General features: G+C 33.3%; 1 protein-coding gene across 2 annotated transcripts in view; it reads left to right on the top strand.

Annotated features, from left to right (window-relative positions):
• KIFAP3 (kinesin associated protein 3) overlaps window positions 1–26,175 on the top strand; it is a 157,174-nt gene that overhangs the window by 110,911 nt on the left and 20,088 nt on the right. The window contains exons 17-19 of one of the 2 annotated variants that reach the window (XM_065875697.1): window positions 9,474–9,663; window positions 15,493–15,592; window positions 16,945–16,984. In XM_065875697.1, coding sequence (XP_065731769.1) covers window positions 9,474–9,663; window positions 15,493–15,592; window positions 16,945–16,984 — 330 coding nt within the window. The remainder of the gene's footprint in view (window positions 1–9,473; window positions 9,664–15,492; window positions 15,593–16,944; window positions 16,985–26,175) is intronic. The other variant, XM_065875696.1, reaches the window with a different exon arrangement.

Raw genomic sequence — 26,175 nt, 5'->3', positions numbered from 1 at the left:
CTCAGGCAACTTATTTAACTTTTTGAAGATTTAGTTTACAGTGACACTTCTGAGGATTAAAGAAGTTAGAGAAAATATATATGAGCATCTGCCACATGATGGTCACTCAATATGTTTTGTTCAAACTAAACCAAAATTCACACCAAGTTGTGAAGTTTATGTATAGATTAAATATCTGGATCAACGTTTCCTTTCCTTAGTACAGTTAATTATTTATGTTATTTTCTGTTCAACTTTTAAAATGATATGGGAAGATAGTCTGTTCACAGTTTGGATTTAAACTCTGGAAAGTTATTTGGAATATATATATATTTTAGCCAGACATATTTCTATTTGTAGTTTACTTTAAGATTGTCCTGAAAAATGGCTGAATTTGGCACTTTAAGACTTCATGTCAGGGAAGTTAACAGAATGGGTCAATTTACTGAAAGGTGTTGATTAGGACAGTGTAGAGAAATAGGAAGCTACCTTTGCTAGTGTAGAAGTGCCCCATGTGTTAAATTACCCATGTTCTGAATCTGTGGTGACTAATTTGGATTTGGACTCAATTTATCAGACCAAACCAGACTAACCTCAGACCAAAGTTATACTCCTGGTTTGCTGGGCCTCATTTGGAAGAAATTTGAGGAGTGGGGCATTTTAATGCATCAGTAAAAAGACAGCTTCTCAGGTCCACTTGGGACGTAGCTGCCATTCTTTAGTTCTTTGAGCTCAGACTCTATTACTGATCACGACGCAGGGTGTTATTTGCTTGTCCCAAATCTTTTTAAAGAGTAAAACAAGAGGAAATTGACTTAATTTGAAACAGGAGAAACTTTGATTACAGACACAGCAAAGATGATGAAACACTAGAAATAGGCTGTCAAGGGAGAATGTGAAGTCTGTCCAGTTAACATTAGTAACAGCTAAATAACCAACTTTCTAAAATAGTTTGTTAGAAACCTGCCTAAAATGGAAGTAGATAATCTCTTAAGACTCTTTTTTACCTCTAGATTTTGATTTCCGAGTATTCTTGGCATGGCTATGATCAAAAAAATATAGAAAGAGTGGGAATATTTGTAGCTTAAGGCGATTTATCTTTAAGAAAGCAAACTTCTTGCACTCAAGACAAATATCATGGAATAATACCAAGAAAAATTAGATGCCTTGCAAACCTTAGGGAAATATGCCCTCTGCAGTAAAGTATTCTTTCCCCAAATTATAGAAATGTTACATTAGTGATGAAGTGTTTAATGTATTTAGGCCCAGGCCCTCAACTGGTGAATTGAAACAGATATGTGTTCATAGTACTCTCTGTACTGTAGAGGATTACATGTTTGGTGATGCAGTCTCTGTTGCCTCATCAGCAAATTGTTGCCTGTCTGACTAGGCTTTGCATGTAGCTTTGGGAGGCAGGGAATGGGGTAGCTGCAGAGAGGAGAACGGAGGCCAGGAGAGAGGAGCCTAGCTTCCTCATCTTCCAAGGGAATTATACAGCAATTGATCATTGCCTTTTCTCTTCCAAGACTTGAAGATCATCAAGGGAAGATCAGAACCCTCTATACATAGAGAGCTTCTAAAAACCCAATTAGATTTTTATCCCTCAGTCCTTCCTCAGCTTTGTATGAAGTATTTGAGAACCTCAAATTCCTCCCCAATTAGTAAACAATTTCCTCCCCTGACATTACTGGGTTGTCAAACATTTAATACATGTTTATTAAGCACATACTGTGTTCCAGACAACTAAGGTTGACACTGGGAATAAAAAACAACACGAAGTCTCTAGAATATAAAAGTTTACAATCTAGACCCCAGGATACTGTCGTCTAGACATGAACTGGCCTTTCAGGAGCAGTACTACTACATGGGCTGTCAATAGATATTCTGTACTAATGCATTGCACATTGTATCTACAGGATGTTTATGGAGAAGGGAATGTACCTAGGTTCTCTGGTAAAATACTGATGTCTGTTGCCTTCTAGCCAGCCACAGGCCTACATGTGATTTGATACTAACACAGGTTTGTGTCACTAAGATTTTGAATGGCAGCTTTTTCTCTTTTAACTGTTAATTTTGATCATTGGCAAATTGTGTATATTAAAATAATCTGGAATTATTTTAAACTACGAAAACAAGGTGCTGTCTTCATTCTAGGATAGACACAATTATATTTAATAAGACTGGTATATTGAAGTGAGATAAACTAATGTAGGTTTACATGTAACCTCTAAGACATCAACTGTCATAGTCCCCCCAAAAATTACCAGGGGAAGCCTGTGTCAGACAGAAAAGGTGGATTTATTAATAATAAATGTCTAGCAAAGGAGAACGCTTTTTAAAAATATCTTATAGTATCTTTTTTTTTTTTTTTTTTTTTGTGGTATGCAGGCCTCTGACTGCTATGGCCTCTCCCGCCGCGGAGCACAGGCTCCGGACTCGCAGGCTCAGCGGCCATGACTCATGGGCCCAGCCGCTCCGCGGCATGTGGGATCTTCCCGGACCGGGGCACGAACTCGTGTCCCTTGCATCAGCAGGCAGACTCTCAACCACTGTACCACCAGAGAAGCCCTAAAAATGTCTTATAATATCTTGAAAGGGAAGTTATAGAGAAAGTTTCATAGGGTTAGGATTAGGGTTAGCTTAAAACTCAGGTTATTTCAGGACAGGATTTCAAAACCATGAATGGGTAGGGATTGGTAAAATGGGTAGAAGGTTTTTACTTTTAATTGGCTTGCAGGTTGGTTATGGGCACAGAGCGGGGATTTTCAAGTGAGTTGTTGACAGAAACTTCTAAAATGTTCTTTCCAAAGCAGGTGGAGTTGGTTCTTGCTTGTTCTACAGTCTTGGCAAATTTTCATTTCTCAGATTTGTAAGTTTGATGTTAATTTCTCAATTCCATACAGTCAAATTGGGCTTCGTGAGATAAACCCAGTTGGTTTTAGTGGTTAGCCCTCTTATGGAGTTCATTTTTATATTGCATAAATCTGAAAGGCAGAAATTTAAGATATTTTTCTAGTTTATTAGAATTTACATGCATATATATATATATACACATATATGCATGTGTGTATATTCCCTGCCAGTATTATGCATGTTACTTTATTGCTTTTTTTAATTGTCAGCAGTTGGATTTTAAAAAAAAAGCATGGTATGAAAGAAAAGTCATGATTCCTTGCTTAAATAAATTTTATTTAGTTATATCTTTTACTCTGTGGACATGATATTTGAAATGATATTACACAGATGAGCCTCCTCAGTGCTTTAAACAGAGGTTGAAGTGATAATTGTACTTTGAGGTCTGGTTAGAAAATGCCATAGTCAAGACTAAAGGGCAACATTTGGGACAGTACTATTGAGAAATAGGTAGTATGTGCATAAAAGTCAACAACTCTATATGTATGTGTGTTTAATTATGTGTTAGATAAATATAGATAATATATACATATCATTGGGAGAAGTATTTTCTAAGCTATAAAAGGCATCTTTTTAGCAGCTACTACCTTAATCTTAATGAGCAACTAAATTACTCTAGATCTGCTTTAATTTAGTATGAAGAATTGTATTAAATAAACCATATTACATTCTCAATTAGGGAGCAGCCACGTTAAAGGAGAAAGGAAAATCTGTTTTCCATCAGTTATGTTAGAACACAAAGCAGATCTATGTAGCTCTGTGTTACCCTGTAGTGTGTTAATCAGATACAGGGTGTGACGGAAGCCAGTGACAAAGAGTTTTCCTGATAGTGAACAGGCTCTGATAATAAGCTGGTTAAGGCTTCATAATGTTTCAGTGGTTTAGTAGTAAACAAAATGATATAGGACTTCAGAAAGGATGGCACATTCCATATAAAATCAAAACATAAGTCTTTTGTGACACTTTAGAATTTATGAAAACTAGTGCTTAAGGTCATAATGTCAGGAGCTGAGAAGAAAATAAAAGACAAAGCATGTGTACCTTTAAATACAAGACAAACTAGAGTCCCAAAGCAAGGATATCAGGGTGCACTCCTTGTGAAAAGAAGCATTTCAAAAATGAAGAAAAAACAACTGTATTCCTAGAGTATTTCCACAATAGCTTGATAAATTTTGATGACATTTCTTGCCTGTGTTTGAGCTATGACATCCCTGAATTCCCGTATCTATTTTCTGATAATGAGGGGGCAGTGATATAAGAGGGAAGTAGGGATTTGGGGGAGAGGGGTTAGAGGGAATTGGTTTTAATTGATATATGTTGAATTTATTAAATTTTGATACAATATTCATTTAGAATTGCTATGTAATTTTTAAAAGATGACCTCTATATTGCTATTATTCTGCAGTTTGGGGGGATAGTTATTTCAACAGCTTTATGAGGTAATGGTATTAATTATAGATTTGTATTTGAGGAATTTTAGAATTTGAATAAATCTTAGATTTGTTTCATTTTACAATTGAAGAATCTGAGACCAACAGATTTTAAAATACCTTTAGAAGGTTGTATATTTCTGTTAGTATCAGAACTAGAAGGAGAACCCAGGTCTCTTGGCCCTTATCCAATGTTCTTTGTATTATACTATACCACATTATTAGTGTCTATAAATTCAGACTCTGAGACACAAAGAAAGTATGACTTTGCCAGGGCTATTAAACTATACTCATTGAGGATAGATACAGAAGATAGCTGAGACTAGGGATTCCAGAATATGCTGGTCCACTGGGGTATGATAAAGCTTTCACTGGTTTTCACTAAAATGGAAAAGAGAGGGAAAAGAAAAAAGTGTGTGTGTGTGTGTGTGTGTGTGTGTGTGTGTGTGTGTGTGTGTGTGTGTGAAAGTCAGAGAGGAAAGAGAAGAGAGAGACCAGAACTGGGAGGAGTCGTAAATGTAAAGTTAAAGTGTTTTAGTGTTGGGAAGGTATATCTTTATTTTGAGATCGTCTTTCTCACATTTTTAGTCTTAAAATGGCCTTTCTTTTATAAAACAATAATCGTAGGTGGAACTTGATTTACATTTAATATCAGTCCCACAGATTTACTTTTTTTAAAAAATTAATTTATGGGCTTCCCTGGTGACGCAGTGGTTGAGAGTCCGCCTGCCGATGCAGGGGACATGCGTTTGTGCCCCGGTCCGGGAAGATCCCACATGCCGAGGAGCGCCTGGGCCCGTGAGCCGTGGCCGCTGAGCCTGCGTGTCCGGAGCCTGTGCTCCACAACGGGAGAGGCCACAACAGTGAGAGGCCCATGTACCGCAAAAAATAATAAATAAATACATACATAAATATATTCATTTATGTATGTATTTATTTATTTTTGGCTGTGTTGGGTCTTCGTTGCTACACGCTGGCTTTCTCTGGTTGCGGCGAGCAGGGGCTACTCTGCGGCGAGCAGGGGCTACTCTTTGTTAAGGTGTGCAGGCTTCTCATTGCAGTGGCTTCTCTTGTTGCGGAGCACGGACTCTAGGCATGCAGGCTTCAGCAGTTGTGGCACTCGGGCTCAGTAGTTGTGGCTTGTGGGCTCTAGAGCACAGGCTCAGTAGTTGTGGCACATGGGCTTAGCTGCTCCATGGCATGTGGGATCTTCCTGGACCAGGGTTCGAACCCATGTCCCCTGCGTTGGCAGGTGGATTATTATTATTTTTTTTTTTCTTTTGCGCTACGCGGGCCTCTCACTGCTGTGGCCTCTCCCACTGAGGAGCACAGGCTCCGGACACACAGTCCCAGCGGCCACGGCTCACGGGCCCAGCCGCTCCACAGCATGCGGGATCCTCCTGGACCGGGGCACAAACCCGTGTTCCCTGCATCAGCAGGCGGACTCTCAACCACTGCGCCACCAGGGAAGCCCTGGCAGGTGGATTCTTAACCACTGCACCACCAGGGAAGTCCCAAGTCCCACAGATTTACTTTTGAACCTTTCTAAAATCTAAAATTCTTGGGACCACTGTCCTAACCTATTAATTCACTATGGTTGATAAATAGATCTTCAACATCCATAAGCTAAAATATTTAATTTTCAAGAAATATGGAACATAAAAATCAGTGTTTCAGAAACATAAAGATGAAAAATACAGCATCATATAGCAAAACTGTACTATCTTTTTTGATTCTAAACAATTTGCTATTAAGGAAAAAGAAATGAAAATATTTAAACAAATATTGCGTTCCTCATAACATGCTTCATTCCAAGATGCTACATTTGGTAAATATTCGAATACCTGAAGCTGCATTATCACAAACTAGAACAAACCTTTATGGCACAAGTATAATATCTTAATAATGTTTTATACTTAGCCTCTAAATTTAAAAATGCATATTTTAAAACATCCTCCAAAGTTAGCTGTTAATATTAGAATTAAGAAAGTCACTGAAAACTAGTATATACCGGTATTTATTGTGGTTCTATCTAAGGTAAAGATATTAGGGTATTTTTTCTATAATTTTCAACTTTCAGTCAGGAAATAGTTTCATAATGGAAATAGTTTTATAATCATAAAACTCCAAATGTTTTCAAAAAGTCATAACTGCTTGAGACTTTAAGGCCTTGATACTGTTTGGTCAGGGTTTTTTGCCATTTTCTTTCCTATGATCTATAACAAAAAGCTCGCTGTATTTAATAAGTCTCAAGGCCATCTTTTGTGAAAACTCCACATGTCATTGCAGTGGATTCATTGTAGTAGGATTCTGTAATCATTGTTGGATCTTCTGCAGAACATAATTTTCTATATCCTAAATGATTACTCAGCTTGGTATAGAATAACATATTCTGTTTCATATTTACTGAGGGAGAAACTTTTGTTTTTGTTTTTTTTCTGAAGAGCTGAGAAGACAACCATAGTTGTTATCCAGTAAACAATAATGTACATGTTACTCATTATGTTAGTCATAGAAAAGTAAGCCTGTTGTTTTATTGTACAAAAATACTTAAAATAAGAATAAAATTATCTTTAATAAAGAAAATAGTACAATCTATATCATTGTTACTGTACTTTTTGGCCTTATAATGTTAAGAGATGCCCTGGTTCTGTGGGTTTGCTCAGTCATAAACTGATATTAAAAAATAATCATAATAAAAGGAAGGCAAAAGCTTTAAAGGAATTCAGATCAGCATAAGGGTAGTCTTATTAAATCTGATGCTAACTCACTGCATTGGAAAATCAGCTTTCCGAAGACACTAAGAAGTCAAGCTTTAGTGTCACAAGCTAGCCATGGAGTCTCATGGATGTTTTTGGTTTGTGTGTTTGGACTTCTGTCAAATATAGTGTAGATAGTCTTTAAACAAAAAAACTCAGACTTGTGTGTGTAGGTTCATTAATAAGAACATTGCAATAAGTTTAAAGGGTAATAAGGCTTAAGTTAGAAAGGCTGTTGTTTGTGATGAAAACAGCTCATTTTTTACACATTTCTACATTTATTAGATGTATTTTTATTATTAAACTAGAATAGTAAAATCTTACAAGGGTAGAGATGATAACTCATAGAATAAGCGTGAATTTTCTTCTTTGTGCAGAGCATTACTTACTAGGCCAAATACATTTTTATGGATATGCAGTTGAAGGCTTTACTTTTTTATTTTATTTTTTTGGCCACACCATGCAGCATGTGAGACCTTTGTTCCCTGACCAGGGATCGAACCTGCGCCCCCTGCATTGGAAGTGCAGAGTCTTAACCACTGGACCACCGGGGAAGGATTTACTTTTTTAAATTATATGTACCCCTGTAACGTTTCACAGATATTCACAAGAAGCAAGTTTTAGCCTTAGTGGAATAGCAAACCCCATATTTTACATGCTTTGGGTGCTTGATGATTTCAACTTCTGTTCTTACACTAGGAATCCACATACTTGAACTTAAATTATAATAAAACTTTCAAATCATATGTCTATCATCTTCCTTGGATACTTCTTCATTCAGATAATCAAATTTAAAATTTTTCTACCAAAATGAAAAGTTAGTTTTATACCTCTTGCCCAGTGAAACAAACTGCTATTCATGAAAGAAACAATACCACTCAAATTAGTTCCAGTATTTAATGTAGATCTAATAGGATACCTAGTATTATAAGGCATATTCTATTAAATACTGTGATTATAACAGTTGAATTAATGTTTATTATTTTAAGTAAAATGCAATAATATTTATAACTCTTTTATACAATTTAATTTTAAATAATTATATTAGGAAATAAACTGACAACTAATAGGAATTTTAATAGATAACCACTAGAAAGAAAGAACGGTTAATAATTTGGTGACAAAATTGCCATTAGCAGTACCATAGCCAAAAAATATCTTCTACTTCCACCAACCTAAGTTGAAAAGTAACATCTATATAGTTTCAGAGTTGTACAGTATAGAACACACAGTCTAACAGCTGACACTGCTAAGAGATATATTGATAATGTGAAACTTAAAATTTAACAAGAAAAATTTTGATAATAATAAATACCTTTATTATAAAATTTCATATGTATTCTTACATCCCAGAAATTTATTCTGTGATGACAGTTTTTGACTTCAGCCTTACTTGGCTTTGTATGAAAATTGCTCAGCATTTACCTAAAATATATATTTGGTCCACCTCTTAGTTATCGTGATGATCCTAACTATTGGAGGACAGTAGTATTGCCTGGCACCTTTCCAACTGGCACCTTTCCAACTTATAAACAAAAGTGTTAAAGACAGAGGAATTTAAAACTAAGAACCCGGTGATTAGGATGACAAGAAATACCTGAAGCCATTTTTTCCATCTAAGTCATCAGTGGTACTGTCCATTAATTAAGTGAATACACTTGTCAGAAGTAACCACCACCTGTGGAGCTAGATAGGTTCAGCTGTAACTTTTGTAATAATTTGCCTACTTGCCCTTCAAAAACACGCACCAATGAAGTTCTCTGTCAATAGATGCTACAGATACAATGAATAAGCCACAGTCTTGCTCCTCAAGAGTTCATGGTTAAAGCAGGAGATGTTTAAAGAAATAATTATGACTAAGACATTATTATTTTGTGGTTGAAACAAAATTGAATTAAATTCTGCTATTTGTTTTTTGTAGTAAACCATTTCAGTTTTTAGGAGAAATTCTTTAATAGTGCTTTTTTTTTTTCCTACTGAAAAATGTTATCTAAACAAAGAGATACAGCGAAAGATGTAATTTTAATGCTCAACCACCTGTCATTAGCGCCACAGTAATTATAGCCACAAAACTCTTTGGAAGCTGAAGTCTGGTTGCTTACCTAAATTCTAGTAATACTTAGATAAAGAATTTGTGAAATTTGAACTTTTCCAGTTTTTGCCATTGCCAATGGCGATTGATAATCCAAACAGAGATGTCTTAATATATGTAATAAATTGATTTTTATTGATTATCGTGTATAGTAATTCTGAACAGGTACTTTTAATGTTTTCTCTGACCCAAACAAAAGCCCCAAAATTCTCTTCTTATAAGCTAAATGTACTGCTATCTGAGTGCCAAGGAAGTGCCTTCATAAGCTTACATAAAAATAATTGACTTTGTTTGCAATAGGAATATGATGAAGAATGGGCTAAGAAAATTCAGAGTGAAAAGTTTCGCTGGCATAACTCTCAGTGGCTGGAGATGGTAGAGAGTCGTCAGATGGATGAGAGTGAGCAGTACTTGTATGGTGATGATCGAATTGAGCCATACATCCATGAAGGAGACATTCTCGAGAGACCTGACCTTTTCTACGGCTCAGGTAAAATGATAACCAAAGCAAAAATAAGTAGTCTCTGTGTGTGATATAAATAGGGATTTTTGTCTGCCAACCTTGCTCATTCCCAAGCTTTGTAAGCACTTCTTTTAGTATATAAATGGCCTTCTGCTAATGATTTTAGACATAACATCAGTATACACACCAAGCAAACCTATTAACTCACCATTATTTTTTTCCAAGTTAGTCTTTGATGTGATCCCCATTAAAAGGGCTGTGTTTGATGTGATCCCCATTAAAAAGGCTGTGACCAGGAAAATTAATTGCTCTTAGTTTATTATTTTCTAGAATGTGTAACTTAAAATGACATCTTCAAGATTGCTGACTTCTGTTTGAAAATGTGATATTTTTCTCTATTCTGCATTTATTTAAATGTATAATTTACTAATTTATGTTTTCTTTTCCAGTGTGTTTCATTTTAACAGTCTCATTTTGCCATGGTTTTGCTTTAGTTTCGAACTAGTAACCCCTGTTTGGTTCTCTGGTTGGGAAGGTTTAGACACTTTATAGCAATAGTTTTTTCATTCTAAACTCTTGCTAGTATTTTCAAGGCAAAATTTAATTTTTACATAGATCTTACATACCCTTGTTGATTCTGCCATCCTGCCTTTTCCCAGGGATTTTGGTACTAAGAACAGTAAGTTTTTGCATATTCTCCCTTTTAATGTGTTGCACTGTTACCAGTATTAATTACTTCATTGAAGTCATTTAGTTGAAGAGACAAAAGAAAGGATTTCTAACTAAGATCTGTAGCAGGTTGCAAATAAAAAGCATTTAAAGTAATTGTATCTGAATTAATGGCTCACCTTTTTTTCCTACTATGTATTCATTCATATATTTTCATAATTGTATTCTGTGCATATTGCCCATAAGGCTGCATTATTTTTATATTTGATATAGATACTTGAATCCTGGAAAATTGGTACTTTACTTTGAAAATTAAATAGATTTCTTCCTAACTGAACTTTACAGTAGTTATGAAATACTGCTTTGAGTTTCAAACCAGATGGAGTAGATGATTAATTTCAACCAACCAGAATTTCTTAATTCAGTAATGGCAAGCAGCTGTTCCTTACCTAGTCAGATATTCATGAAGTAAAATGATGTAAAATATATATGATGTGAATTTTTTGATAATAGAAATCAGAATTTCTTGGAATCAGGTTTCTTGCTTTGAAAATTGATAGATAGCTACTTTTCAGTGTGAATCAATGAGCAGTTTCCAAAAATGAGTAAAACATGTAACCACCTCAGTATTTAACTTTGTTGTTTTAATACAATTAGAATTTCAGAACAGATTTCTAAAAAATTATACCACTTATCCAAAATTAATTCATTTAAGTTGACCCCTTAAAATGAAAATCATAACATTTTTCTGTGAGATACAATTAAAATGTACAACCTATGCTTTTGTGAGAAATCTGAATTGTACACATTTTTATATATCTAAATTTAGAAACAGCCACAGCTGATGGAAAAATAAATAAATTTAAGCATTCCAGGGGTGAAATGTTACCTTTAGATAGCCTCATGGTTGTTTTTTTATACCTGTAGCCTGATGATATGGTACACACTTGACAGCAGAGATTACATTGCTGTGAGTTTAAAGATATAATTCTCATATCAAGCCACCTGTACTTTTTTAGTTTATTATTTTACCTACTTTATTTTTCATGAACAGTTCATCAACTAAGTGAGTCTCTGTGGTGTTTTTGATATGTGTCATGGAAATCTCGACAATGCTAGTCTCTTGTCTTTTACTGTGTGCAGTTGTATCTTCAGAAACATCAGATAAATTTGTAACACTGCAGATTTGTTGGGATGCTTTAGCTATCTTACTTAAGTCTCTGGCTCTCCATGAAACTTTAGGCTGCTTCTGATAAAAGCAACTGTAGAGTTTTTCAACCACAGAGTTTAAGCTAAATGGCCAGTGATACCCTGGTCTTATCTTTTATTTAAAAATGAACTAGCATTTGCTACTTCCTGGTCATTAGTATTGCCCTCTATGCTTTCCAACTGTTAGACATGTCAAAATGTATCTGTTTCTTTCTTGCTACTATTTTAAAAAAGGACCCTCATTCTGTTATCTGAAATAGGAATCTACTTATACATCTCCTTATAGCTACATTATTTTTTTTTCTTAGTCTAAAATAATTGTGATTGCAGTTACTGACTAATTTCCTTTTCTATCATGAAAATGATGCTGTTTGCTTTAGTACTTTTTTACCCACAGAGGAAGTATATTATAATTTATAAAGCTGTATTGCTACTACACATTTCTAAATTATTTGCTACTTTTTTTCTGTTGTTCTTCATTCATTGTGATGAATCTTATTCTTAGCATTTATTATGTAACTATATTACAGTATATGAAACTTAAAATGGTTTATTTCTGTCTCAGGATCATTATAAAACCACAATTTTCATTTACCTATGTGTTTATGTGATGTATCTTATCAGGTGTAGCCAAATAAGTTATGATTAATCTATTTTATTCATTTCTTTTTCTCATTTTATTCACTCTTTATATCTGTTTCCTCCCACACAGTCATAATTTCACTTTTAGCTAGTTCACCAAAGAGCCTAATACTACATTTTCATTTGACTTTTAGAAATAAAGTTTACTTCAGTAACAATATATAAGAAGATACTGAGTTTTTGTATTTTTTTACTTTTATTTATTCAATATGTATAAGCCAGTTTTTTTAACTGAGTTTCAGAAATCAGAAAGTTGATAAATTATCTATGCTGGCAGTAAATTTGCTTTGATTTCATTCTTGTTCCAATACATACCCCATTTTACTCATAACCACATTTATCATCATTACTTAGAGCACCTCAAGAAGGTGTGTTATATAACTATGGTCTAAAAGGTTTCATGTAATTTAATAACCTAAATGTATATAATGCTCTACAATTTACAAAGTGCTCTGGTGTATATCCTCTCTGTCTTCTATTTGTTCTCTGGGCATTTAAATGTTACATGAAATTCTTTGATTCCTTGTTGCTATCTTTGAAACAGTAAGGTTAGAGTAGGAGCTTAAGAAGGACACTCCTAGATTTATCTGAATACGTGATTACAACCAAAAATACATAAAAATTAATTTTGGTTACAGAATGCTGAGAAACAGATAATTCCAAAGAAGTTGAAGTGCTTGAGTTGATGATTTAAGATATAATTTAACTTCTATACTTCATTATAGTGAAGAATGATTGCTCATATTACAGAGTTACCTAAATTTTGTCAAGTCATTAAAGGGCAGTGTAGAAGCTGTACTTTACCGAATGAATTGCAGGGCCTTAGGATTATTAAAAATTAAGTTCAGAAGTATAAATTTACTCTTTATTCATATAATATCAGGCTTATTGTATTACTAAACTTACTGTATTCTAGGTTTATAAAATTTCTTAAACTAGTTTTATTCTGGGTTTATAAAATTTCTGGCTGAATCTTTAAATTCAAATTTTTTTTAGTTTCATCTCTATTTGATGAGATCCCCGTTTGTAGTTCCCTGTATTCCATTTATCCTTCTTACTCATTTTTCCCTTTGAAGACAATGAGAGCTTTGAATCAAAATGAAGATGTTGAGAATTTGACAAGTTTTTCATTTAAGTTCTTCCTCATCTGATTCACTTCACTAGATCGTGTTTCATGTAATATTAACTTTTAATGTATAATTCAGGTATTTTTATTTGGTTGTATTTATATGAGTGTTATATTTCTGAGTGTTAGAATCTTTTATGCTGCTGGCATGCTGAATATCTTTGTATTCATTTTCAAAGTGTGGTATATATTTTATTTTGGCATTACTTAGCTTTGTTCCTCTAAAATTGGCAGATTTCTTAACTCCTGATCCTAAATTATTTGGTTTTAATTTAACAGAGAAACTTGTTGATTTTTGTGGTCTTCACCTTGTTAATTTTAGCCAAACTTTCACAGTCTTAGATCCATAGAAAATTAATTTTTTTAGCCGCTTAACTCTCAATCTATGATGTCTTGGCATTCCCATAATTTCATTTTTTGTAACTTTTTTTGTGTTTAGCTGGACTTTTGGTTTATAGAATTTTTAACTTTTAGAGGACACAGAAACTGGACTAAATATTACATACTTTTTAGCTACCTCTTAAGTATTTTAAATTTACTAAAGTAATAAGGTAAATACCAGAGGTATTATTAACAATTCAACAATTAAATAATAATGCAAGTGTTTAGTATATGGTATGTAACAAATGGATATATGTAACAAATGAGTAGTACAGGAGTCTTATGGAAATACCAATTATTTTTACCTATTCATTTCCCAACTCTATTAATTTTTACCATCTATTCGATTTTTAATACCCTTATTCCTAAACAGATTTTATCATTTAATTCCCAGCTATCAATACTCAAATCAGTTACACCTCTGCCTCCCTCCCTTCCCAAGTAGGATTTTCTAACCTCTACAGAACACAGTAATCTTTCTGTAGCTTTTTCAGCCTCCAGCATTCATTTAGTAGGTATATCCCTTCCTGTTGTGTATCATTTATTAATGAAATGTATTATTTAATTGCATCTTAAGTGTCTATTTGTATTTCACTTAACCTGAAATTCCTGAAAACAGAAATTATGTATTCTAAGTTTTTCCACAGGACCTAGCAAAGTATTATTGCATGTGGTAGGTGTAAAATGATTGTCTGGTGACTGAATAATTTGCTTACTGTGTGCCAAATTTATAAACTATGTTGTGGATACCACCTAGCCAACAGGTGACCTAGAGGTCACTTACCAACCCAGAATACTTTCAGAAAAGGAAACTTTAAAAGGCTTCAGAGCTTTTCAAATAGTAATTACAAAAGCCATATACTAAAATATATTTGTTCTATGCATAAGACAGCCCTGAGGCCATCACTTAGATCCTTTTTCCTCAGATTCTTCTTATTCTTAACTTACTCATAATTCTATCAAAAATAGGTCATCTGGATTCTTAGATTGGAGCGAATGAGAAAGTAGTATCACTCTAAAATCAGCAAGAAGTAATAATAAAGACTTAGATTTAGGAAAAGGAGCACTTAATAAGCAAAGAAAAAGTACTCAAAAAGCATAGTAGTGTAGCCACATAGCGTAGGTAGTCAAATATATCTAATAACCTAGGGCATTACTACATAATAATTGATGTTTATAATGAAGATTGAGTTATCAAGAAGTTTTAAAATTATATTCAGTATACTTTTTAAAATCACAGGAAATATAAAATGTATTTTCAAGGATTTCTAACCCAAGTTTGTGTGTTTGTTTTAAGGTTTGACACTTAAAGTGTCAAGCATTGCTTATATAAAAATTCACTTATTTGAAATGTATAATTCCCTAATCATACTACACAAATGAAGCTGTCCGGGTATAAAATGTTGGACATACTAGAGTGTTGGTCTTTACCGAAACCATGCTATTTAATGTCTCTTCTATTTCCTTACTCATTCTGTTTCTTAGCCTGGAAGGTTTATTGTCCCTCCCTATCCTACCTCATCCCTTAACTTTTGTTGTCTTCTCCACAAGACTAGAAGCCCCTTGAAGGCAGAGATTTTCTTATTCATCTCTCTAATAAAATAGTACTACCACATAGTAGATGCTCAATGAATGTCCAATCATTGTAAAAGAACACTTAAGTATGTATGGTCTTCTGTTCATACTCCCAGAGAGAATTGAATATCATGCTAACATTTTTCTTCCGGATTAAATATACAGGTTATTTTCTATTGTGTTACTTGATAGAACAGTTTCCTTTTTATTCCCTGCAAAGATGTTTCACTAGTTACTATTTTCTTTCATCCTAGATGGATTAGTTGCCTCTGAAGGAGCCATGAGTCCAGATTTCTTCAATGATTATCACCTTCAAAATGGAGATGTAGCTGGGCAGCATTCATTTCCTGGCAGGTAAACAGTCTTCCAAGAAAAATCTAATATATGCTGTTCCCCTTGTTTTTGAAAAGCTAAAATTTTCTTCACTTCCCATTTTTCTTTTTCCATCAAAGAGTAAAAAAAAAAAAGAATCCTGAATATTTTCAAGAACATACTCATTTGATTTTAAATTAACTTATGAAGTCACATTTTGTATGTAAAAAAATGAAGATCACAGTTCTAAAAAAAAATGTGTGTGTGTGTGTGTATATGTGTGTATATATATATATATATATATATATATATATATATATATATATATATAGTGTGTGTGTGTATATATATGCTTCCTCGTTTTGGAAAATACAGGCTGTCTATTGAAATACAGTACTTTTGCCAAATTAATGACCCAGATTGTTTCGTGTTTTCCAAAGCCAATAAAATATAAAATAAGAACACAATACATGTATTTTTTTTAACTTTGTTCTTTTTTTTTTTAACATCTTTATTGGAGTATAATTGCTTTACAATGGTGTGTTAGTTTCTGCTTTATAACAAAGTGAATCAGCTATACATATACATATATCCCCATATCTCCTCCCTCTTGCGTCACCCTCCCTATCCCACCCCTCTAGGTGGTCACAAAGCACCGAGCTGATCTCCCTGTGCTATGCAGCTGCTTCCCACTAGCTATTTAGTCTACATTTGGTAGGGTACATATGTCCATGCCACTCTCTCAGTTCGTCCCAGCTTACCCTTCCCCCTTCCCGTGTCCTCAAGTCCATTCTGTAGTAGGTCTGCATCTTTATTCCTGTCCTGCCCCTAGGTTCTTGAGAACCTTTTTTTTTTTCTTCTTTTTTTAGATTCCATATATATGTCTTAGCATACAGTATTTGTTTTTCTCTTTCTGATTTACTTCACTCTGTACGACAGACTCTAGGTCCATCCACCTCACTGCAAATAACTCAATTTCATTTCTTTTTATGGCTGAGTAATATTCCATTGTATATATGTGCCACATCTTCTTTATGCATGCATCTGTCAATGGACACTTAGGTTGCTTCCATGTCCTGGATATTGTAAATAGTGCTGCAATGAACATTGTGGTACATGACTCTTTTTGAATTATGGTTTTCTCAGGGTATATGCCAGTAGTGGGATTGCTGGGTCATATGGTACTTCTATTTTTAGTTTTCTAAGGAACTTCCATACTGTTCTCCATAGTGGCTGTATCAATTTACATTCCCATCAACAGTGCAGGAGGGTTCCCTTTTCTCTGCACCCTCTTCAGCATTTATTGTTACAATACATGTATTTTAACAATTATTCAGACATCACCGTTTTAAAAAGTTGATGCTTTGGGCTTCCCTGGTGGCGCAGTGGTTGAGAGTCCACCTGCTGATGCAGGGGACACGGGTTCGTGCCCCGGTCTGGGAAGATCCCACATGCCGCAGAGCGGCTGGGCCTATGAGCCATGGCCGCTGAGCCCGTGAGCAATGGCCGCTGAGCCTGCGGCCATGAGCCTGTGCTCCGCAACGGGAGAGGCCACAACAGTGAGAGGCCCACGTACCGCAAAAAAAAAAAAAAAGTTGATGCTTTGATTAAATTAAAGACTTTTCCTTCCTGCATGGCATTCAAATAAAATATTTAAGGAAAAAAACCTAACATGCCAGCATTGTTGTACAATTATAGTAAAGTTTCCCTCAATAGATATCCTGCTTCATTACTGGTCTCATAGATTTTTTAAGTCTTGCCAGAAAGTGTAAATAATAGTTTTCCCTTCATATCATTGCTAGAGGTGTAATATTTTAATTTAGGATGACTATTGAAATTTCACATTAAAATGGTCCAATGAATAGATGTAGTCTTTTTGCCCTTAAGACTAGTTTTTTCTTTAGATTATTGATTTAATTTTCTCTTCTAAAATTATAATTTTATTAACATAAATATTTATGTTTGGAGGATGTGTTTAAGAATACAGTTGTGACCAATGTGTTACAACTCTTGAATCATCGCTTGTAGTAAGCCATTTCAATTCAATAGTAATAATTATTGCAACCATTATCAATTATGTATAATTTATTTTGCAAATATTATGTTTATTTTAACCTACTTAGCAAGATTATTATAATGTCTATTTTCATAGACATTTTAAAAATGAAAAAATCAGGGCTTCCCTGGTGGCGCAGTGGTTGAGGGTCCGCCTGCCGATGCAGGGGACACGGGTTCGTGCCCCGGTCCGGGAAGATCCCAAATGCCGCCAAGCAGCTGGGCCCATGAGCCATGGCCGCTGAGCCTGCGCGTCCGGAGCCTGTGCTCTGCAATGGGAGAGGCCACAACAGTGAGAGGCCCGCGTACCGCAAAAAAAAAAAAAAAAAAGAAAAAATCAAGGCTCTAATTTAAGTAACCAACTCACACATGTAGGATGATAGAGAAAAAAATTTGAACTTAGGTCTATATGTCTTATGGTCTTTCCAGTATAACACAGTACCTAATTTTGAAGGAAACATAGCATATTATAGTGACTTTTAAGTGCTTTTTTGTTTTGTTTTGCCACAACCCATATTAAAAGATACCTTTCATATTGCAACCCAGTGCACACATACATATTTATATATATACATATATATCCATATGTGTTATATATATACACACACGTATATATAAAACAAAAAATTCTTAAAACAGTAATTACTCTTACTATCTGTAATGCACAATGATATATTCTGTTTTAGTCTTTTCAATTTTATTTTTAAAATTCAGATTGCAGCCCACTGTATTGATTTCACAACCCACTGTTGGTCGTGACAAAATTTAAAAGCATAGTGGAAAAATACAGGGGTATTTTATGAAATGCAATAACCTTATATGTAGTTCAGTAGTCTTTAGTGAACTTTAAATAAATAATAACACTTTAGAAATAGTTTCATTGGTGTACTGGATTGTCATGATGAGAAATGACTTGCCTTAGGAAAAAAAAAAATTAAACATGGTTAAATACCAGAAGCATATGGCTTTTGATTACTTCTGATGTCTCTGTCTGTGTTAGCTATAATTATTTAAATAGAGATTCTCTTTAATTATTATAACTATTATACTCCATCATGTGACAATTCACTGTACAAATGTTTTCTGAAACATAATTAGAAAGGGAAGAAGTTATTTCGTTATATAATCCCAATGTTTATATTGAAAATTTTTGCTGATAGCATTTAAAAGATTAATTTTTCTGCCATTTATGTTTCACTATGAACAAAACATTGTTTTGTGTGATACTAGCCACGCGTTACTTATTTGAGAAAGACATGATTTTTTTCTATAGTTATGTGATTTTAAAGAACCTGAACATTTTCATTAAAATTGAATATCCAAAGGAATGGACTTGAGCTCAACTCAGCAAAATCTTTCATTTCTGGTTTTCAAAAATGGTCATTTTATAAAACAGTAAAGATGTTTAGAGAGATGGCTATACTCAAAGACTAAGTTATGTACTGTGTCCAAAGATTTCAGGATTTTATTCCTCAGTTCTGTTAACAAGTTGTTTTTTAAAAGACTGGGAAAGTTCTCTTACTTTTGTGCCTTTAGTTCCTTTTCAAGAATAAAAATATATAAGTAGCTTTTTTCACATCATAAAAAACACATCACAGCTATGTTGGTTTAAAGGATTAGTTAATAAAACTTCATGTAGACTATATATTTTTTCAAATCAAAAGAGTGATATACTTATTTATTATAATCATTTTGAATTGAGAATTGTTTGCCCTTTCAAAAGAACTTCCCTTGAGAAAGCTAAGTCTTTCATCTCTTGTCTTTTGTAATTTTTCAGGCCTTAAATCATGTAACTGTATCATTCTCTCTTTGTATTTCCAGAAGAAATAATTTACTATGAATTTCCTCTGTTTTTTTCTGAGTAACAGATCAAATAAAAAGGGACTTTAAATTTTATCAGCAGATATACAGAGAAAGCTTACAGTATAACCAAAAATTCGTAGTTGTTCTTTGCTACATTTTTTATTGACCTTCTCTAGAATCATTTACTCTTTCTTTTATGAATCATTTTTGTTGTTAGGATTGTCTTCTAATAGGATTTCTTTGTTCTTCTTTGATAGCAACAAACCATGGACCTTAACTCTGGCTTATTTTTTTTAATTCTACAAAGATTTAAGTATTTTAAATTGTTCCATAATTATTCACATATTTTGGCATGATAATTTTGATGCATAATGTCCCAGATGTGAAATTTTAAACTAATGGCTACCTTTAGGCTTCTGATATCCAATAGGTAAATTTAAAACCTATTAGACCAAATAACATTGACTTAAAATGATGCTTTTGAAATATTTCATTTTAATTGATTTTAAGCAAAATGGGAATATTTTTGAAAAATGTAGACAGAAGGTGTTGAACTCTTATTCTTCATCTTTACTGTGAAGATAAGAATAAGCAGACTTACTGAACAACATGAAGAATTTTGGGTTAATTATGAAAGAATAATGCCTTGATTGAATTTTGAATATTGAAAAAGCTGATTTTAAAAACAGGAAATGTTATCTATTTTGAGGTGTTTTTTTTTAACATCTTTATTGGAGCATAATTGCTTTACAATGGTGTGTTAGTTTCTGCTTTATAACAAAGTTAATCAGTTATACATATACATATGTTCCCATATCTCTTCTCTCTTGCGTCTCCCTCCCTTCCACCCTCCCTATCCCACCCCTCTATGTGGTCACAAAGCACCGAGCTGATCTCCCTGTGCTATGCGGCTGCTTCCCACTAGCTATCTATTTTACATTTGGTAGTGTATATATGTCCATGCCACTCTCTCACTTTGTCACAGCTTACCCTTTCCCCTCCCCATATCCTCAAGTCCATTCTCTAGTAGGTCTGTGTCTTTATTCCCATCTTACCCCTAGGTTCTTCACGACCATTTTTTTTTTCTTATATTCCATATATATGTGTTAGCATATGGTATTTGTTTTTCTCTTTCTGACTTACTTCACTCTGTATGACAGACTCTAGGTCCATCCACCTCACTACAAATAACTCAATTTTGTTTCTTTTTATAGCTGAGTAATATTCCATTGTATATATGTGCCACATCTTCTTTATCCAATCATCTGTTGATGGACACTTAGGTTGCTTCCATGTCCTGGCTATTGTAAATAGAGCTGCAATGAACATATTGGTACATGACTCTTTTTGAATTATGGTTTGCTCAGGGTATATACCCAGTAGTGGGATTGCTGGGTCGTATGGTAGTTTTTTTTTCTTTAAATCAGGAAAATTGTCCAGATGACTTAGAAATTCTTTCCCTGTTCTTCATCATATGTCTTTGATTAACAAGCAGTGTCAAGTTAATTGGAATAGTAATAATATTTTAAAAATGTATAAAATGTGAATTTTTATAATTACCATTGTTTCTAATGATTTGAGAACATGAAACTGCATACCAGTGCCAAGTGGCATGCTATTCAACCAGTAATCGTGACTTTTCAGTCTTTGTGGATTTTAACATGTCAGTTTCAGTGGGTTCAGGTAAAGTAGATGATCCCAAGTTTCTGCAAGGTAAAGAACAAATTTGTGTAAGAGTTTTTTTTTTTTAAATTGTTCACAGAAAAATTCTTCAATTTCTTCCTAAAATAACCATGTTTAGTAATGGGACAAGTCTGTTAAAATGGGATAACTGAGTCAAATTTAGAGTATTGTTTAAACAGTTCAAATTGTATATTTCTTAAAATCCAAGTCGGGGGGGTCCTTCTTAATCTGAAGGTCTGCATTTTTGTAATATAGCAGGGCAGTTTAATTGGAGACAGTGAAAACTGTTAAACTCATCCATCCTATTCTACGAGGGAGACTGGATGTTTGATAAAATGCATACTGGCAGTTGGACAGCGAATTCTGGGTTTTAGACATGTGTCACTATCAGTTTGAACCTCTTGGCACCAGAATTTCCCAACATTTTGAGGTAATGCAAAGTGTATTAGGGCTCCAAGGCATTAGCTATAGAGTTGACATTGCCAGAGGGTCAGATGTAAATCTTCCCCTCCTAAAACCTGAACTGGCGTTAGAAAGTAAAGTGGAACTTGCTATTGAAGCTAATTAAAAATAATAGGAGTAAGACTAGCCTTTTTTCCCCTTATATACAATGTATCCGTACCATATTTTTGGACAGTTTTTTTTATTATAACTCTTACTTTTCAAGACTAACAAGAACCTCATGTTGAGTATTTTTAAACTGCTTCCAGCTTTTACAAATCAGTTTTTGTTGCAGTAAAAATGGTCCATTTTTCTTTTATAAGAATCCAATTTTCATAAACTGGAAAAAAATTTCAGAGACTGCTTAGGTTTCCTTGGGGCTTTGAAAAATATTTTTCAGAGGGCCTGAAGATCTTCTCTGTGGTTGGCACAGTGATGTCATCTACTGACCATTTCACTAGAGTCAGAGATGAACTAGATGTGTGCATTATTGAGCCATCTGAATCTTACACTTTCATTTTCTGTGTATATGCCTGCCTCTTTTTTTTCTTTCTTAACAGTACTTGGTGATTAACTTTTCTGTTCATTATATGTATTATATATTTCACATATACACCTTTTATTCTGTTCTCTCTAATATATTTTCTTTAAAACATTAAATCACGGTTGAAACATTAGTTGCACTTTTTAAAATTTTACTGACCAGAACTAACACATTATTTTCTTAATATATGAGAAATAATCTTTTATCCAAAATTTTAAATGTGTAATTTTTCCTAAGACAGGGACTCTACCTGTAGAAATTAGACTTATTTCTTTGCTAGAGGCCACCTTCATTAAACTCAGGCATTTAGTTAACTCAGTTATTTCACTTGAGAAAAGCAACCTTAAAATTAAATATTGCGTGTCTAAAAGGCATTGTGTAGTATTTACTGACCTTTTTTATTATTCCTAGAACTATATATTAGGGTATTATTTCAAAGCAGTTATTCAAAAGATAAATCAAATTATTGTCTATATTACAACCCTTAATTTGGCAATCGAGAAATTCTTATATATTGAGATAAAATTAAATATGCCTATAAAATCCCTTATTTGATAAGTCCTATATCAATTTTAATTGATAAACCGAACTCTTCCATTTGTTCTAATAGTTTAAGTTTTAGTGACCTTCATTACTGTGGCAGTAATGTTGAAATTATGTGGAAGGATCAAAAGAAAGTGAAAAGAACCTCATAGAAACATTTCCCTTTGATAGATATTGGAGACCAACCATTTGTTCAGCAGCATTGTAAGAACTAAATGAATTATAAAATACTTATTAAATCTTTTAAAGATAATCATCAAAAAAAACACTGCTTTATTTAGTGTGTAGCTTTTTTGTTCCTAATTTCTTTATAACTTTTTCTCAGAGGAGAACATGCTTCATGAAGTCTTTAAAAAAAAACTCCTGACTTTAGTTAGTAATTTTTCCAGACATGGTGAATATAAAATAAAGCAGCCAGATTCCGTTTTCACCTATCAGTTGCCAAAGATTTTCTAATGCTAATACCCACACATGGGAGCAAAGAGGCACTCTGACACACTTCTTGTGGGACTTAAATGGACAAAACCTTTGTGAAATATATTTGGTAACAGAGAACAGAAGCCTAAAATTGTATACTTCCTTAATTCTGTAACTTCATTTCTAAGAATTTATCCTCATGAAATAATCAGAGATAAAGACTGGATAAATGATTGTGTGATTTCTTTCTATCAAGAAAATAGATACATTGAGTATCGTGAGATACACTTACCTAATTGGGGAATAAATGTTATTTTTAGTACCTACTTTTGTGCCACATGATTTTGTCCACATATTAGATTAGTGTTCTGATTTAAGTAAATATGAAAGTCAAAATAGGTAAAAATAGATATTTAGCAATAGACATTTACTTTATATAAAATTCATCTTTTTAAAGAATTGACCCCAGAGACCTTTTAATTTGCTTTTTTCTTATTGAGAAAAATTTTGAATAAAACTATTATTCACCTATGATGTTTTGACAGCATAAAATTGAGTACACCACTGCCACATCTGTAATTCTAGTAATGAAAGCTGACAGTATGTTTGAAATACTTGGTCATTCCATTTATATTTTTTGCATGTATTAAAACATTATTATTAACAGTGCATAATATTTAAAAAAAAAAACCTTGCTGAATGCTTTGTTCAGGCACTGTCACACATTTTATTTACTCTTTGTTTTTCATGTGCACATTTGTGAAGTTCCCTAATACTTGTTCTTAGCTGTATCTAAGTTGGGATATTTGCAAGAGTTGCTTCTCACTTTAAATGGAATTTTGTTAAATCATGATTAAAACATATACAGCAGAACCTCTATAGAAACCATGGTGTTGGGTAACAAGACAATATCCTGTTTACTTTTAAAAGTTACTCTGTTTCAGGGTATATGATTTGATCTAAAAATATCCAGATCTGTGCAAATGTTTATTATAATTGTATTTAGTTGTCCAAATGACATTGTTTTTAGTATGTATAAACATGTATTTCACACTCAGTAATAATTGCTACAGCTAGGTATAACCAATAGAAATAATCTTAAGTTCTTCCCACCTTCATTAGTATTAACCAATCAAAAATGCATGGTATAAATGTCTTGAAATGAATAAAACCATTCATAAGAAATAATACTATATGACAGGTAAAATCCCATCTAAGGTAATGAAGTTGTTAAATCTGTGGGATGGTGAAAACAGGAGAACAAGAGTGGCAATAGCTGTGTAACACAGTTCTGATGAGAAAATCAAACCAATGCAAATAAATGGTTTTTTATACTATGAGACTTGCTGTAACACAATCCTTACATTAAATCACATTACATTTTTTTTCTCTCTAAATACTCTCATAACAATTCTGCTAGTTTTCTTTTTTTTTTTTTTCAGAAGATGGAATGTCTTAGGAGCCTTCTAAAAGTTTTAAAGAATTAAATGTTTTTTGGCCTAAATCTTATTATACCAGGACTAATAGCTCGCATGTAGCTAACACATATCATCATATGTCTCACTTGACCATCAACAGTGTGTGAGGTATATAGGGCAAAAAGTAGTATTGGCCCTATTTTAACAAATGTAGAAATTAAGACTCACAGATTTTTAAGGGACTAGCTCAAAACCAGTTAGGTAATAAATAGTGAAGCCTTTAAGCTTGGTAAGAGCCAGCATTCTTAGTATTACACCATTACTGCCTCCAAAAGGCAAGCAGATATATTAGTCTTAATAGTGAACTGTGCTTTAGAAAGTTTTAGAGTAAGTGTTATCAAACTTCAGAGTAAGATATGTAGGTTTTTTTGCGTGATACAATATATTGTTTACTTATTTTGCTTTAATACGCTGTATATGGCTTACTGCAAATTGGTATTTAGATTGCTTGGAGAACAAGTTGCTAAAAATTTATTAACACATTAAGTAACTAATTAGTTCACTACCATTAAATTCTTTTAAGTAGTTCATTAAGTTCACTACAGATTAATCCAGTTGTATAAAAAATGAGGATGAGTGGGATAATCTCAGTCTAGAAGGGTTTATGTCTGATGCAAATCATTTATTTAGCTAATTAATCAATGTTTATATACATGATGCTATTATTTTATGCCTATAAATGAATCTTCATATATTAGTCTTAGTTGACTTATTTGTTTAGACTTTTTAATAGAGAAAACTTCTTTCTAGCCATAAAAGGGCAAGGAAATTCGGTTCCACTGCTTGGACACTAATAATTTGCATTTCCCAAGGAAAATTGAATTAGGTTTTATTAGTAAATTGGGCGTATAACTTTTAAGGCCAGATTCTATTAGATTATCACACATCAGCATTAGCAAATTGTAAACTTTACTGAAATATAGAAATACAAGCCAAAAATCAAGGCTAAGAATCCTGTAAACCTGGGAAGATGTTTTATCCTAGAGAAATTATACTGACTTGAAAAAGTATTTTAAGTGATTTACTTTCCTTTGGAAATTTAGAAACAAGAGAAGAAGTTGGTGACAGGCTGCTCTCATCAAATTCGTGTTAATTTTCAATCTGGTGATCTGAGCTAAGTTTTTGGAGGTATGCATGTTAGCTATATGTAAAATCCAAAGATGCTCCCAAAGGAAACCAAATTTATTGTCACTTTATTAGGACTTTCATTTAGGAGAAGAAATTCAGCATAATTGAGTCTATAAATGAAAAAAGTAATCTGAATATGACTAGATCCTGTAAAAATGTTAACACATCAGTTATGGTATAGCTTTGTACTAGAAGAAATGAATGGGAGTTAGTCCATTCATGACTAGGAAGTTCATTATATCACCACCATTTAAGAGTGATTATCCAATGTTAAAGTTCATACATTTTTATACATATTAATAGCATTTTTGTTGGCTGTACAGATATATAAAAATTAGTTATAAATTTAAAAAGAAAGTAGAAAGTCCTTAAGCAAAGGTGACTGCTTTTATGACATATTTGACCTATGAAATGCTCTTATTTTCAAAAAAATTATGGGTTTTTTTTTAAAGGAATAGGATGTGGATTACCATTACAATATTATTTGTTTGTTTGTTTATTTATTTATTTATTTATGGCTGTATCGGGTCTTA

This window comes from Phocoena phocoena, chromosome 1 (genome assembly GCF_963924675.1).
Source record: "Phocoena phocoena chromosome 1, mPhoPho1.1, whole genome shotgun sequence".
Taxonomy (NCBI): domain Eukaryota; kingdom Metazoa; phylum Chordata; class Mammalia; order Artiodactyla; family Phocoenidae; genus Phocoena; species Phocoena phocoena.
The sequence above is the reverse complement of the archived record's forward strand: the minus strand, read 5'-3'. Positions and strand labels throughout refer to the sequence as shown.